We start from the raw sequence: 16286 nt of genomic DNA on the forward strand, positions 1-16286 counted from the left end.
AAGCTTGAGCATCTTTAACTCTTTAATAAAGACTGCCTGGGCTTTTTATAGCCACTAGGTGGCGCTTTATCCAGCTGAATCACCGGAGCAGTGATCTTCACACTGTGAACTCTTCACTCTTCTCTTTTTAATGAAGTATTGTTGTTATTATTATTATTATTATTTATCCCTGTGTGTTTGGACATGTGTGTGAGCTGACAGCTGGACACCAGAGCTGCTGTTGTGCAGAGACCTGAGATCCTGAATACGGGTTTTTTTTCTCTCTCTCACACCTTCCCGCAATCTCTCTCTCTCTCTCTCTCTCTCCTCCATCATCCTGCTCCAGCTTTCTGCAGGTAGGCTGCTAAATTTAGTCATCACGTCATCCTAGAAAACTCGGTTTTCCTGCGTTTATGTGTCATTATACACATTTTAAGGACGGTGCTTGATAACAGACTTGTGTTAGAATGTGAAAAAATAATTATTCTAAGGCTCGGGGCGCGCGCACATACGAGCACGAGCAGTGGCACGTGCCGGGACATGAACTTGCATTGTTATGATTAAAATAATGTTTATTATTTTTTAATGTGAAGGCATTTAGACAGTGATGCGGTTGCGTTTGCATTTAAAGCGGGTGAGAACTCGAATATTTTCATGTCTAGTGATAATGGTGTAGATTTTTATTTATTTATTTATTTATTTATTTATTTGTGCACGCACTGATTTAAGTATATTTAAGTTTATAATCTTTTTCTCCGCATTGTCGGGTTTTCCATTTCTGCACCGAAGACGCAACTGTGTAGCGCGCGCAGCCCAGCTGCAGTATTAATGCTCATCATAAACACTGCACCGCTCCCAGTTCTTCTGTTAAAAAAAATCCCTGAGTCATGGAGTTAATCCGAGTGCCGCAGTGTCTCTCCCAGCCTCCTCCTCATCCTCATCCTCCTGATCCTCATCATCATCATCCTCACTGCGGGACTGAACAGGACGCCATCACAGCACGCATCAGATCAGAAACATCATGCGGCTTTAACTAAACTCCCTCAGAGATAATGTGAGAGATGTGAGACACGCACTGCTCAGGGCGAGCTCAGGACGTCCCGATCATGCCATGACGCGTTATAACGTCTGTATTATCCATCCAAAATATTCCGTTTTGTTGAGTGTAAACAAAGCAATAAATAATTTGCACCATGATCCTTAAATATGAAATATTGTATGATAGTATAATTACCATTTGGCTTCGAAAGTATAAATCTTTTTATTTTTTAAATATTTTTTAAGATAAATCCACTTCTTTTGCCCTTGAGCTTATAGTGGGCGTGTCCTAAGTTGGTGTGTCCTTGAGTTTATATGTAAAAATGAGACTGGGTGTTTCCTAAGTGGGCGTGTCCTTGAGTTTATATGTAAAAATGAGACTGGGTGTTTCCTAAGTGGGCGTGTCCTTGAGTCTGTATGTAAAAATTAGACTGGGCGTGTCATAAGTGGGCGTGGTCTTGAGTTTATATATGAAAATAAGCCCGGGCGTGTCCTAAGTGGGCGTGTCTTTGAATTCATATGTAAAAATGAGACTGGGCGTGCCCTAAGTGGACGTGTCCTTGAGTTTATATGTAAAAATGAAAATGGGCATGTCTTTGAGTTTGTTTGTGACTGGGCATGTCTTTGAGTTCATATGCCAAAATGAGACTGGGTATGCCCTAAGTGGGCGTGTCTTTGAGTTCATATGTAAAAATGAGACTGGGTGTGTCATAAATTGGCGTGTCCTTGAGTTTATATGTAAAATTAAAAACTTTATATGTGAAAATGAAAATAGGTGTTCTAAATGGGCGTGTCTTTAAGTTTATATGTAAAAATGAGAGTGGACTGTGTCCTAAGATTGTGTGTCCTTGAGTTTATATGTGGCCTAAAATAGACATAAATCAAGTCAAAGTTTTGTGGTCTCGTGAATAAATATAATCAAAAATTCCAATAAACAAACATTTATATATATATATATATATATATATATATATATATATATATATATATATATATATATATATATATATATATTTATATATATATATATATAAATATCCTCCTCTCCTCTATATATATATCCTCCTCTGTATCCACCCTCTCCTCCTTCCATCTCTCTCCCTCTCAACTTTTTTTCTCCTTTCTTTCCTTTTTCAGCCCCTGTTCGTGCCACGAGATATTTTTTCTCTTATAATCAGAAGATAATAACAGCATGGGGATTGAGAGTCAAGCCCCGGCTCAGCCTGCGGTCAGCCTGACGCCCAGACAGGTGAAAACTTTCCAGAAGGTGGAACCCAAAGCTTTAGGGGTGAGCGAGAAGTCTCCACTCAGGGTGTCATGTATTCTGACCCAAACTTATCCGTGAAGCACGGGCCGGGGTCTCGTGTGGTATCAATGTTCTTTTCTGCATTTACAGTCCATCCAGATCGTCATCGCTGTTTTGTGTCTGTGCCTGAGTGTGTCCGTGCTTCAGATCTACTACGAAGTCCACTTCACCCCTGACCTCATCGTAGTGGTGGTGATCGTCATACAGGTGAATCCAGGCGCTGATCATCTTTAACAGGCATAAAGGCTGGATGATGTGATACTTTGACCTGCCTGAAAATAGAAAGAATCTTAAAATCAGATCCATCTATGGCAAAAAGAAATGCAGCAAGTTGACGCATTGATTCAAAGAGTCAATTTATATGACACACACTCTTTACTCCATACACACACTCTGGTAAAGCTCTGTGAGACAGCAGTGAGGTCAGAAACCTTGTCTGTTTAGTCATTAGACAGTAAGTTGGCAGTAGAATGAAACAGTGTGTGTTCATAGCAGGAGTCAAATGAGTCGACTCTCGAATCAGCAGGAAGCTAGAGCTAAATAAGCATAAATAAAATGGTAGCATAAAAATACCTAAGGTCTTTAAGAAACCTGATAAACAGGGATTTATTGTGTCTATGGAGTATATCCCAAGACATGACAGAAGAAACCAGAAAAAAAGAAGCGACTCAGATGAGTCATTTTAGTGATTTGATTCATTCTGCTAAATGATTCGTTGACGCTTTGTTTTTTGACCCATAAGAGCTGAAGAATTTTATCTTAAAATCAGATCCATTTAAAATAAATGTATGATTTGAAATGCAGGTTAAACACCAAAACAGGACCAGAATTTATCACTTTATTTGAGGAATAGAGACTTTGACTGAGTTGTTGAGCTCTGATTGTGTGTACAGACGTCACACGGAAACGGAAACGTAGATGATATATGATAGAGGGGAGCTGGTGGGTGGGAATCGGTCAAAAAAAAGTCTCTAAGGTTGATACTGAATGGATCAAAGTTGTGATCAGTCTCCAGTCACCAGAAATAACAGTTTAGAGCACAAAGTTGTTCTCACCCCAACATTGTTCATTTTCCAATGATAACACACCAGTAATTGTTAATAAGTAGACTGTTGAAGAAGAAATATAGATTGATCTATAAATGGAAGGTGTGGGTAAACTCAGGCCCAGTGAATGGTTTAATAAACAGAAGGAAACATATTTGCTGTATTAGATTACTAACTTTACTGATATCTGAGTTCTTGTCTCTGTAAGAAACCAAACTTTCAATCTGTGTTTCTGTAGATTCTCGCCTCCGGTTCAGTCCTGATCCATGCTGGGAGATTTCCTTCTCTATTCTGGGTGAGTCTGAGTGAAAACTGAAAAATAGGAAGGAAGGGAGGGAGGGAGAAAGGGAGGGAGAAAGGGAGGGAGGGAGGGAGAGAGGGAGAGAGGGAGGGAGGAAGGAAGGAAGGGAGGGAGGGAGGAAGGAAGGAAAGAAGGAATGAAGGAAGGAGGAAAGGAAGGATGGAAAGAAGGAAGGAAAGAAGTCAGGAAGGGAGGGAGGGAGGAAGGGAGGTAGAGAGCACAAAATGAAGGCAGATAGATAAAATGGTACAGCAGTCTCAGTGTGGTCCTTGCTCAAGCGTGAAGCAAGTGGATAGATTAAATATTCACAGAGAGAGAGAGAAAGAGAAAGAAAGAAAGTGGTATCTGTTTATGTTTATTTCTCTCTCTCCATCTCTCTCTCTTTCTCTTTCTCTTTCTCTCTCTCTCTCTCTCTCTCTCTCTCTCCCTCCCTGTGGTGTGTGTGTGTCTGTGTGTGTGTAGGTAAAAGCGACTCTGGCCATTCACCTCGTAAGTGCTGCGTTCACCACGGCCACGCTGGGTCTCCTGTCTCGCCACCTTCCCTACAGACAGGACTCGTATCACTGTGAGCACTGCAGGAGACTGGAGATCTACGCTGTGGTACACACACACACACACACACACGCTAACACGTGAGCACGATTTCTAGTCGCTCACTAACAAGCCTGGGATGCGTGTCTATCTGCATGAGCAACTAAAAGATAAAACCCCTGCTTTCTGTCTAACAGGAATATCGCCATAGCAACCTAATCATCATCTGCATTACTAATAATCCCAAAAGTGCTTAGGACAATACTTGCATATCGGCTTCATGAGCGTCCCTGAGTAAAAGTGTGTTTCTGTTACAGTTTTTCAGTAAAAAAAAAAAAAAAAAAGTGACACGGATGATATTTCAAAGGACTGTACCAAAGTGCAAAACGAATTCGGTAATCAGACATGCACCGAGTTGACACATTGATTCATAGAGTCATTTCATATGACACACACTCTCTAATCCATACACACACACTCTGGTAAAGCTCTGTGAGACAGCAGTGAGGTCAGAAACCCTGCCTGTTTAGTCATTAGACAGTAAATTGGCGGTAGAGTGAAACAGTGTGTGTGTTCATAGCTGGAGTCAAATGAGTCGACTCTTGAATCAGGAAGCTAGAGCTAAATAATAAACTGTGTATTATGGTAGCATAAAAATGCCTAAACTTTTTAAGATACCTGAGATATATAAGATAAGATACCTGAGGGATGTATTGTGTATATGGAGTATGTCCCAAGACATGACAGTTGAAACGCAGAAGAAGCGACTCAAATGAGTCATTTTAGTTATTTGACTCATTTGATTCATTCTGTTAAATGATTCGTTGATGCTTTGTAGAGCTGAAGTGCTTTTTGGATCTGACTTGTGATACACAGGGGACGTGAGGTTAAGGTATTTATTACTGGAATATACTACACAGCCAAAAGTTTGTGCACCCCCTGATCTGTTTCTTGCCACAAATTTTGAAGCACATAATTATGTCTTTGTCTATTTCTCTAAGAACTAAGAAATGACAACGCCCCTGTGCACAAAGCGAGTCATGGTGTGTTAAATGAAATACACTGTCATGTGTCGTCATTTGGTCACTTGTCATTTGGTCACACATCCGTGTTTTTTAATGTTTTTTCCTTTGTTTTAAGTTCATTCTCACTTCCCTTCACAGTGCTATACGTTCTCGTCTGTAAGCGATGCGTGTAGGCCGTCAATGTAGACAGGGCTTTAAAACCAGACCTCCATTTGACACGTGCATGATTCACTGCAAGATTTTTCTCTTGATAAAGCGAGTGAACAAGCTTTCAGCACAAGCTTTCATCGCAAAGTCGAAGTTGCTGTGCCTCGGATTTACGTCAATTCCTCACGTGCATCGGATCTTTATCTAATGCTCAGGTGTGAATGCGGATTAGATCCGAATTCGATCGGTTGTTGATTTGTTTGTTTAATAATGATGTCTGTATTACATTTAGGCCCAAAAATATAGAACATTTGCACTTGGTACAGATTTTTGGAGAGAGCAGTTTGACAAGCAATATATATATATATATATATATATATTTATATGTAAATAAAAAACTGTAACAGTTCCTCAGCTTCTGGACACAGCACGAGTTTAGAGTTTGAAGTTGAAATGTTTTTGGTCTTTTGCTAAATTGAAATCAGCTTTGTCTCTTGTGTCTGCTTTCCCAAAGCAACAAAATTGTTTCAAGAAATGCAATTATACAGTCGAAAGAACCTGTAAAGTAAGTAACACTCGCTCTTGTGCTTGAGGTTGTGTAATGCATGGAGTTGCTTCAGTAAAACAGTTAAGCGACTGTCCACTTCAGTTCACACAATTCACTTGTTTTTGTGTATTTCTATTGTTGAGTTTATTGCTTCAGTGCTTCCAGTGCAGCTTTTTGCACCTCAGTGTACCGTCTTTGATTTCCTTCACCAGTCTCTTAATTGGAATTTATCATTTGCTGTTCATTTTGCACTTTGGACAGTGTTTTGAATGATATTTTAATTGCATTATACTGCTAACAACGCTGAAAGAAATCCAGGGCTGAAAACTTCTGATTAGGACATCGTTTATTATAAATAATGTATATTTGTTTGCGAAGTTCTGATCGAGTTCTCACACCTGACCCTTGCTCTGTTGTCTCTGAATGTGGGCGGAGTTTAGCTCTTGATTGACGGCTTGTTGGCTACGCTGGTGCTGTTCCTGGTGGTGGAGCTGATCGTCTGCATCGTCACCATTCTGTTTGGACTCAGTGTTCTGGCTAAAGGAGGCCTGCATGTTAGTGTGGTTTGTTCATGAAACACATGACGACAACAAATTGTCCTTAGTAACAGTGTCCATAGTCTACTGTTACTGCTAATATAACTGCTGTTACCGCTACTAATAATACTACTTTTACTAACGCTACTATCAATACCTCTACAAATGCTGTCAATACTGCTATTACTATAAATACTGCTACTAATAATACCTCTACCACGATCAATACTACAACAAGTACGGCTACTCCTATTATTATTGTCAATACAGCTACCGTCAATACTACTACAAATACTGTGACTATTACTGCTACTACTACTGTTACTATAAATACTGCTACTAATAATACTACTGTTACTACAGCTACTATCAATACTACTACAAATACCGTAAATACTACTATTACTATAAGTACTGCTAATAATAATACTATTGTTACTACTGCTACTACCAATACTACTACAAATACTCTCAATATTGCTATTACTATAAATGCTGCTACTAATAATACTACTGCATTAATCAATACTGCTACAAGTACGGCTACTACTGTTATTACTGTCAATACGACTACTGTCAATACTACTACAAATACTGCGACTAGTACTGGTAATACTACTGTTACTATGAATACTGCTACTAATAATATAACTGTTACTACAGCTACTATCAATATTACTACAAATACAGTCATTACTGCTACTGTCAATACTTCTACAAATATGGTCAATACTACTATTACTATAAATACAGTTACTAATAATACTACTGTCACTATCAATACTGCAACTATTACTGCTACCACTACTACTGGTACTATCAATACTACAACATATATTGTCAGTACTACTATTAAAATAAATACTGCTACTACTATTATTACTGTTACTACTGCTATCAATACTATAACAAATGTTATCATTACTTCAACAAATACTGTGGCTAGTACTGCTACTACTATCATTACTGTCAATACTGCTACTAGCAATACTACTACAGATACTGTTAATACTACTAAATTACTATAAATACTGCTACTAATATTATTACTGTCAATGCTGCTTTCATTAATACTACCTACCTCTTCTACAAATACTGTCAATACTACTACAAATACGACTACTATTATTATTACTACTATTACTACTGCTACTGTCAATACTACTACAAATACTACTACTATCAATACTACTACAAATACTGCTACTATCAATACTACTACAAATACTGCTACTATCAATACTACTACAAATACTGCTACTACTATTATTACTATTACTACTGCTACTATCAATACTTCTACAAATACTGCTACTATTATTATTACTACTATTACTACTGCTACTATCAATACTACTACAAATACTGCTACTATCAATACTACTACAAATACTGCTACTATTATTATTACTACTATTACTACTGCTACTATCAATACTACTACAAATACTGCTACTATCAATACTACTACAAATACTGCTACTATTATTATTACTACTATTACTACTGCTACTATCAATACTACTACAAATACTGCTACTATCAATACTACTACAAATACTGCTACTACTATCAATACTACTACAAATACTGCTACTACTATCAATACTACTACAAATACTGCTACTATCAATACTACTACAAATACTGCTACTACTATTATTACTATTACTACTGCTACTATCAATACTTCTACAAATACTGCTACTATCAGTACTACTACAAATACTGCTACTATCAATACTACTACAAATACTGCTACTACTATTATTACTACTATTACTACTGCTACTATCAATACTTCTACAAATACTGCTACTATTATTATTACTACTATTACTACTGCTACTATCAATACTACTACAAATACTGCTACTATTATTATTACTACTATTACTACTGCTACTATCAATACTTCTACAAATACTGCTACTACTATCAATACTACTACAAATACTGCTACTACTATTATTACTACTACAAATACTGCTACTATCAATACTACTACAAATACTGCTACTACTATTATTACTATTACTACTGCTACTATCAGTACTACTACAAATACTGCTAGTATCAATACTTCTACAAATACTGCTACTATTATTATTACTACTCTAAATACTGTGACAATTAACACTACTACCCCTACACATACTGTCAATACTTCTACAAATACGGCTACTACTAATACTACTACTACTGATATAAATACTGCTACTATTAATACTTCTGTTACTACTGCTACAATCAGTACTACTACAAATATGGCTACTACTATTATTACTGTCAGTACTGCAACTATTACTAATACTATCACTATTACTGTCAATACTACTATTACTACTGCTACTAATACTACTATTGCTATAAATACTGTTACTATAAATACCACTATTATTACTACTACTACTATCAATACTCCTATAAAATACTGCTGCTATTATTAGAACTAATATTATAAATACTGCTACAATTAACACTATCACTGCTACAGCTACTATAAATACTACTAAAACTAATACTACTAGTACTATGAATACTATTAATACTACCATGAATACGGTTACTCTATTTTACTACTGTGATCACTCTCATTACTGCTGCTATTACTACTGCTACTAATACTATAAATACTGCTAGGGTAAATACTATTAATACTATCAATTGTATTAGAGGTAATGATAATAATATTGATCCTTGTGGTTAATATAGTAAAATAGTAATAATGACTACTATGTTCTCTCGCTGTCCAGCTGCCCGGTGTGGTCCAGCGCATCGAACGTCCTCCAGCTCGCCCTGCTCCTCCTCAGCCAGAGACTGCCCCTCCTCAGGTACAGAAACCCAACGGATCGATGCAAAGCAAGAAATATTAGAAATATGAAAAAGATTATCATCTCTAAAGACACAAGATTGAAGCCATGACATTACGCTGAACTTGACGTTGTTCGATCCCTCTAGTAGACATGTTCTGACCGGGGTTTGCTTTTTAAACGATTTATTCATCAATATAGAAGATCTTTCTCCCTCCGTAACACTGATATTAAATAAAGTATCTTTCAATGGCACTAGCAGATTAGCATATTAGGTCTGTGATTAGAATAATTTGATGAAGATTAGCATTTTCAGGGTAATATTAGCTCATTTTTATTCCATAAAGCTAATATTTACTTGAGTTTGCCCTATGAGTAGTACATTATGACAAAGATTAGCATTATCAGACTTCTTTAGCCAGCTAGGATTAGGATTAGCATATCAGGATTCATTGTAGTACTTTAAGGTTAATGTTAGCATGAATATTGGTGTGTTTATTACATTACAACCAAGAGGGCAAAATAATGACTAGACTGTGCATATTAGGACTATGCTAGGACCAAAGCATAGCATATTAGCACGACAGTTATCAGACATATGGGTACAATTAGCAGGCTAGGATTTTGAGAAGATCAGCCATTAGGATTCATTTTAGATAATGTTAGCATGATGTTAAGACTTTGTCTTGTCACATATTTACTTTAACGCTTATCATTTTTTTAAGCAGGTGGAGGAGGTGGTGGAGGAGGTGGTGTTGGTACCTGAGGCTGCTCATGAACCTTATCCTCAGTCGGTAGATGATGCTTCTACACCTCCTACCGAACCACAGGTGGAGCCCATTGACTCTTTAGCGGATGTCTGAGGCTAGTCGGGGTCATGTGACCACATCTCCACCGCAAACAGGAGCTTTAGTCGTTCAGGGCGCTTTCTCCGAGCAGATCGGTTTAGTTCAACAGCTAGTTAGCTTCTGCTCTCAGAACATATTTGAATAACTAAAACTCCTGTGTGCTTTTTCCACCAATCAGAGCGGAGAGTGAAGACCTGAGGCCAGAAATGAAATGTATACAATTTACATTAGCCTCGTAGCTCCTTATTTATTTATCTGTTTTCTTTACTTTTAAACTGATTGTGAATAATGATATTAGAGCCATTTTTTCCCCCAAAACAAAGTTTTCAAACCTGATAAACTAAGTTTATACCACATTGCTGTCGAATCCTCAAAGCTGATTGGTCAGAAAGATACCGATTCCTCCGATACGTTATTGTTTCTATAGCGACAGCTATTCACGGAAAGGAGTCTCCGTGTGTAAAGCGGTAGCTTTACGCTTTACTATTTAACTCGACGAGCTGTATTTTCTGTCCTGTTCGTAGCTGGTTACAGGAATTCGACACGGCTCTTGTTTCATGAACATTCCACGTAACTGAAAACGTACCTTTTTTTTTTTTAAAGTAATAATGTAAGAGGTGAGGCGTAAGAGGAGTAAAACATTTCCTGCCTGCTGTTATAGGAAGATATCATAATTCAAGGTGACTTCTTTTTGCTGGTGATTTTTTTCCTGTGACAGCGCACCATCTCCATGTGCTTTATTCTCCACCCACGTGACATTTCATAATGAGTTACGAAAAATCTGACCACTAAAGTCAGTAGATTCCAGTACATACTATATGAAATACTACTTGTTTATTTTTGTCGCTTGCACTATAGAGTGGATGAACATGATTAGCTGTGATTAGTCGGTGTAAAGCATAAAACCGTGTCACACTACCACTTCAGACCCTGTGTGAGGGTATCAGGGATCTCCAGGAACAAAGACTTGATCATCTGAGACAGATCTGCTTTTAGTCATGATGTAACTGTCATCCTTCACTAAACACGAGCTTGATGAAAACGTACGCCTGGCTTGTTTATTTATTTGCTTATTAATGTATGCTGGAATATTTTGAAAAGGATATCTGAAACTGGTAAGGTTTGTCAGTTCTGGTTATAGATGTTAGATCTCCAGGATTAAGAAGCAGAAATCAAAGAGAGGTGTGTGTGTTTTTTCTGATATAAGCCGTGATCGAACTCTCCTCTTAGCACAGGATAAACATGTCCAGATAGAATAAACACACTAAGCAGAGTGTAGTGATGTGTTTATGTGTGCTGTGAGGACTGAGCCAGAAACCGGAGCCAGAAGATGAGAAACACTGCGGTCAAAATGAGCGGCGTTTCTTTTTCTTTCCACAAGATGGCAGCAGAGGGGAGTGCAGAATCTCAGTGAATACAGAACCATCAGACTCTCTTATTAATGATCTATCTATCTATCTATCTATCTATCTATCTATCTATCTATCTATCTATCTATCTATCTGTCCATCCGTCCGTCCGTCCGTCTATTGTCTGTCTTTGTATTGTTATCTGTCTGTCTGTCTCCCTATCTGTCTGTCTGTCTCCCTATTTGTCTGTCTATCTGCATTTTTTCCCTGTCTGTCTGTCTGTCTGTCTGTCTGTCTGTCTGTCTATCTATCTATCTATCTATCTATCTATCTATCTATCTATCTATGCATTTTTGCCGTCTATCTGCATTTTTCCGTGTCTGTCTGTCTCTCTTTTCTTCCTGTCTGTCTGTCTGTCTTTGTCTTCCTGTCTGTCTTTTTTGTCCTCCTATCTGTCTCTCTGTCTTTGTCTTCCTGTATGTCTGTCTTAGTCTTTTTGTCTGTCTTTGTCTTCCTGCCTGTCTGTCTTTTTTGTCCTCTTTTCTGTGTCTGTATTTGTCTTTCTGTCAGTCTTCCTGTCTGTCTGTTTGTCTTTGTCTTTCTGTCTGTCTGTATGTCTTTGTTTTCCTGTCTGCCTGTCCTTGTCTTCCTGTCTGTATGTCTGCCTGTCTTTGTCTTCCTTCCTGTCTATCTCTCTGTCTGAATGTCTTCCTGTCTGTCTGTCTTTTTTTGTTTTCCTATCTGTCTGTCTGTGTATCTAAAGAGAGAGAGAAATTACTCAGACTTGTATATACACCGCCGCCGGCATAAGTGACAATGATCAGATGGAGGAATCACAGAAGTCCCAGAATGCTCTGTTTCAGCTCTACAGTGCAGTAGAGTTAGTATGAAAGTTGAAGCTGTGGACACTGATCTAGTTCAGCAGAGGGTGCAGGTGAGTAAAGCTCCGCCGCATCGCTCTCTTTATGTAGAGATGAAGTGAGAGTGAGAGAAACCTGTCTCAGTAAATTCTCCAACTTTATTCCTAATTAGGGTCACGGGGGTCTGCTGGAGCCTATCCCAGCACACATTGGGCAAAAGGCAGGGGTACTCCCTGGACAGTCCATCACAGGGCCACACATATAGACAGACGACCACACTCACACAAACTCACTCCTATGGGCAGTTTAGAATTACCAATCAACCTAATGTACATGATTTTAGACTGTGGGAGGAAACCGGAGTAGAACATGCAAACTCCACACAGAAAGGCCCCTGCCTGTTCGAACCCGGGACCTTCTTGCTGTGAGGAAACAGTGCTAACCACCAAGCCACCATGCTGCCCCTAGACTGTAACATACTACACACTATATATAAAAAATATATATAATTAAACCAAATAAAAATGAGATTCCATTGTACCGAACATTCTCACACAGCTGTATTAAGTTGTGTAATGGCTTATTTAAGCGATAACGCGTGTGGGTGTGTCCGTGTGTGTCCTAAAGTGATTCCTTCTAGCAGATATGGCGGAAATGTAAACGATTAATAATGGAGGAATAAACAGGGAGTGATTACGCTGTGACGCACACACACACGGCTAAACATAGCCCCAGGCACAGGCTGCACTTTAAATACTTTCAACACATCCTCGATGCCCTGATTAATGAGAATCTAAAAACGCTCGATTGGCATTTTGTCAGATTTTGAGGTACAGTGTGCTTCATTTTGATTTCATTGGCACTTGCGGTGTCATATATAACTGAAAAATATAATTAATATAGTTCCTTAAGACAATAAATCAGGATTCACAAGCTCTTCAAGAACAGTGTGATCACAGTCAGGACGAATGAATGGATTCTGCTCCTGCCAAGATTATAAAATTTCCCAGAATGCCTTCTTCTTCTTCTTCTTCTTCTTCTTCTTCTTCTTCTTCTTCTTCTTCTTCTTCTTCTTCTTCTTCTTCTTCTTCTTCTTTCTTCTTCTTCTTCTTCTTCTTCTTCTTCTATAACAAACAGACTTTAGATAGCTTATCATTACAAATTTTTCAGTTAGATAGGATTGTTATTAGAGAAATGGCAGGAACTCTCACTTTTCATACACACTGCACTTAACCCTGGGTTCTTGTCTCTCTAAACCCCACGTTTACCCTCGGGGTAAAGAAACATTTCACATGCGTAATTCAGAAGCGGTCTTATGAAGCACGTCTTTTCCCCCAGGGTTTATAAAACTCTGCTCTGAATCAGGATCAGCTCCAGTGTTAACTCCACATCACAGTGCTGTATGTATACAGTGTGAAACCATTATAATAGTATAGCTAGTTGCTTAGCGTACCTTGTGTCCTGCCGTCCATGTGGATGTTACTTTGACACGTACGTATTGTTACAGACCATGTACACCCTTTCACGGAAACGGTATTCCCTGATGGCTGTGGCCTCTTTCAGCAGGATAATGCGCCGTGCCACAAAGCAGAAATGGTTCAGATGAACACAACAATGAGTTTGAGGTTTCCCAGATCTCAATCCAATCCAGCATCTGTGGGATGTGCTGGACAAACAAGTCCGATCCATGGAGGCCTCACCTCGCAACTTATAGGACTTAAAGGATCTACCGCTAACATCTTGCTGCCAGATCCCACAGCACACCTTCAGGGATCTAGTGGAGTCCATGCCTCGATGGGTCAGGGCTGTTTCAGCAGCAAAAGGGGGACTAACACTATATTAGGCAGGTGGTCATAATGTTTGGTGCAATACAGTACAAGTCTCATGAAAATAATAGAAGTTAAAATATCTGTGATTATATGGATGTGATATGATGGAGGGTATTAATGCAGTGCAGCTGCAGAGTTTCACTGTAATTTAATTTGGGAGAGATATTACCTTGGTAACACTCGGATATTGTTTGGTTACACCTAGCATTGTCTGCTTAACCTTTTACTTTTCATTGTGTTCTCGAGTTCATTGCGTGGCTCTACAGTAAACAAACTTTATCACTAAATGCATCATAAATGTGTTTATAGTAGCTGATAATGTTCATTCAGGTAAAGCGATCGATGCCATCTGCGGTCACCTGAGACGGGATTCACGATTCACGATTCACGATTTGAATCAACTTATATTTTTTTTAATGAATTGAACTCATATTTTGAAGAGAATTCCAGAAACGTTGTGCAGCCTGTAACCCTGACCACAGTCTCATGCCATCATTCTGTCTGTAATGATGGAGTTTATTTTTAATATTTATTATTTGGAGAGATTAACAAGTGGTGAGCAAACAAAAGATCATTATAGAACAACACGTCATATGATATTTATCAATTGTTTAAATACACAAAAAAAAATCTACTAATTATTATAATGATTCAAGTACAATAATGTTTATCCTGAATGACCTAAAAACACTGATGGAAAGGTGAATGACTTTGAATTCATTCATTTTTTTGGAAAGCGATTCTCCTGATTCATTTTAAAGAGTCGGATTTCTAAATGACTCTTCAGTGTAAGGGAGGGGTTCGAGCTTAGCCCTGGTACAGAGGTAAGAACACAAAAGGGCGTGATGCGTAATGTCAAATTGAATGGGCATTAATCCACTGATACCCTGTACATTAAAACATTCCTGATTCCTTTAAGTGAGGGCAGAAATAGTTTCAGATATTTTCTGACCCGAAATTTCAGGACATGATTTTCATATATATATACAAATATATATACAAATATATATATATATATATATATATATATATATATATATATATATATATATATATGTATATGTATATGTATATGTATATGTATATATATCCCATAAATCATACAAAAATCATATTCCAGAAATTTAATAAAATAAAATTCCAATCCACAACATAGTTATTGAAATAAACTTTATTTATTTTCCCTAAAACCATTAAAATGTTAACACAATATAAAACATATATTTTAGATTTGTTTTTACAGTAATTATTTATAATTATTAGTTTTACAAAGTCATGATATTGTATAATAAATGCAAAAAAAATATATGATACTATCTTTAATAATGAACCCTGCCATTTATAGCTTTTGTTGTTTTTTTTTTCCCAGAGAGGGAGAGAACCTTAAAGGTTAAAGGTGAATCCTGGCTGCGGATCAGATCCGGTCAGAACGGCTGAGATTAAAGAGTTAGCTTTAGAAACAGTCTAAATACATGAGTAATAAATAGTATGACACCCATTTTCATATTCCTGACTAATAATAATACTTCTAAATATTCCTGAGATCATGATACACGTTAGTTTTGTTGAGAAGCGGACGTCATGAGCACGCCGGGTTTCGGTCCGCAAGGATCCACAAGCACACTTTATCATCGCCTTCGAAATCTGTAAGAGCGAACAGAACACCATCAGAACTGTTGTTAGCACTGGGAAACACTCGGGTTAATGAGGACATGTTATGTAGAGGATAAAATCACAGACCTCAGAAATGGTTAAAATGCTTATGTGGTCCCAAAAAATTGTAGTCTAGTATTTTTAGTTATTTTAGTTAGCTAGAGATCATTGTCCAGAGCCAAAACATCCTCCAGTTTATCTCGTGTCCATGATGATGATTGAGTGTCTTTGTCATGTCTCTAATATGAAGCTCATACGAAAGTAGACACTCAAGAATTTGTAGTGTTTTATAAGGATTTCTGTTTTTCTCTAGTCTACTTGGGATGATATATTCATAGAAAAGTTCCAGAAAACCAAAAATCATTGTATCTTTAAAGTAAATGCTGATCTCAACCCACGTCTGCTCTCTGAGATGCCCCAAGTGCTTGTTCATCTAAAAAGCAGCTCAGATCTGATCTTCAACCAGTAAAATTCTGTG

General features: G+C 37.8%; 1 protein-coding gene across 3 annotated transcripts; it reads left to right on the plus strand.

Annotated features, from left to right (window-relative positions):
* Positions 1-42: 42 nt before the first annotated feature.
* On the plus strand, positions 43-11163 carry si:dkey-81h8.1 (uncharacterized protein LOC100034657 homolog). Of its 3 annotated transcripts, none has more exons than XM_058404684.1 (9): positions 43-335; positions 2155-2305; positions 2414-2530; positions 3608-3664; positions 4133-4270; positions 5888-5938; positions 6361-6474; positions 9213-9290; positions 9995-11163. In XM_058404684.1, exons 2-9 carry the CDS (start codon positions 2210-2212, stop codon positions 10130-10132), a joined length of 789 nt encoding a protein of 262 aa, XP_058260667.1. In that variant the 5' UTR covers positions 43-335; positions 2155-2209; the 3' UTR covers positions 10133-11163. The 3 variants fall into 3 exon arrangements, with proteins under 3 accessions (XP_058260667.1, XP_058260668.1, XP_058260669.1); XM_058404685.1 differs by having other exon boundaries at positions 9998-11163; XM_058404686.1 differs by lacking the exon at positions 5888-5938 and having other exon boundaries at positions 44-335.
* Positions 11164-16286: the final 5123 nt, after the last annotated feature.

The sequence above is a fragment of the Hemibagrus wyckioides genome, linkage group LG12, assembly GCF_019097595.1.
Source record: "Hemibagrus wyckioides isolate EC202008001 linkage group LG12, SWU_Hwy_1.0, whole genome shotgun sequence".
Classification (NCBI taxonomy): domain Eukaryota; kingdom Metazoa; phylum Chordata; class Actinopteri; order Siluriformes; family Bagridae; genus Hemibagrus; species Hemibagrus wyckioides.

Bases quoted from the DNA above. Each gene is read 5' to 3' on its own strand.
- si:dkey-81h8.1 (XM_058404684.1), top strand. From the start codon at position 2,210: ATGGGGATTGAGAGTCAAGCCCCGGCTCAGCCTGCGGTCAGCCTGACG. The intron at 3,665-4,132 runs GTGAGTCTGAGT...GTGTGTGTGTAG, and splicing joins GATTTCCTTCTCTATTCTGG to GTAAAAGCGACTCTGGCCAT. The intron at 4,271-5,887 runs GTACACACACAC...GCTTTCCCAAAG, and splicing joins GACTGGAGATCTACGCTGTG to CAACAAAATTGTTTCAAGAA.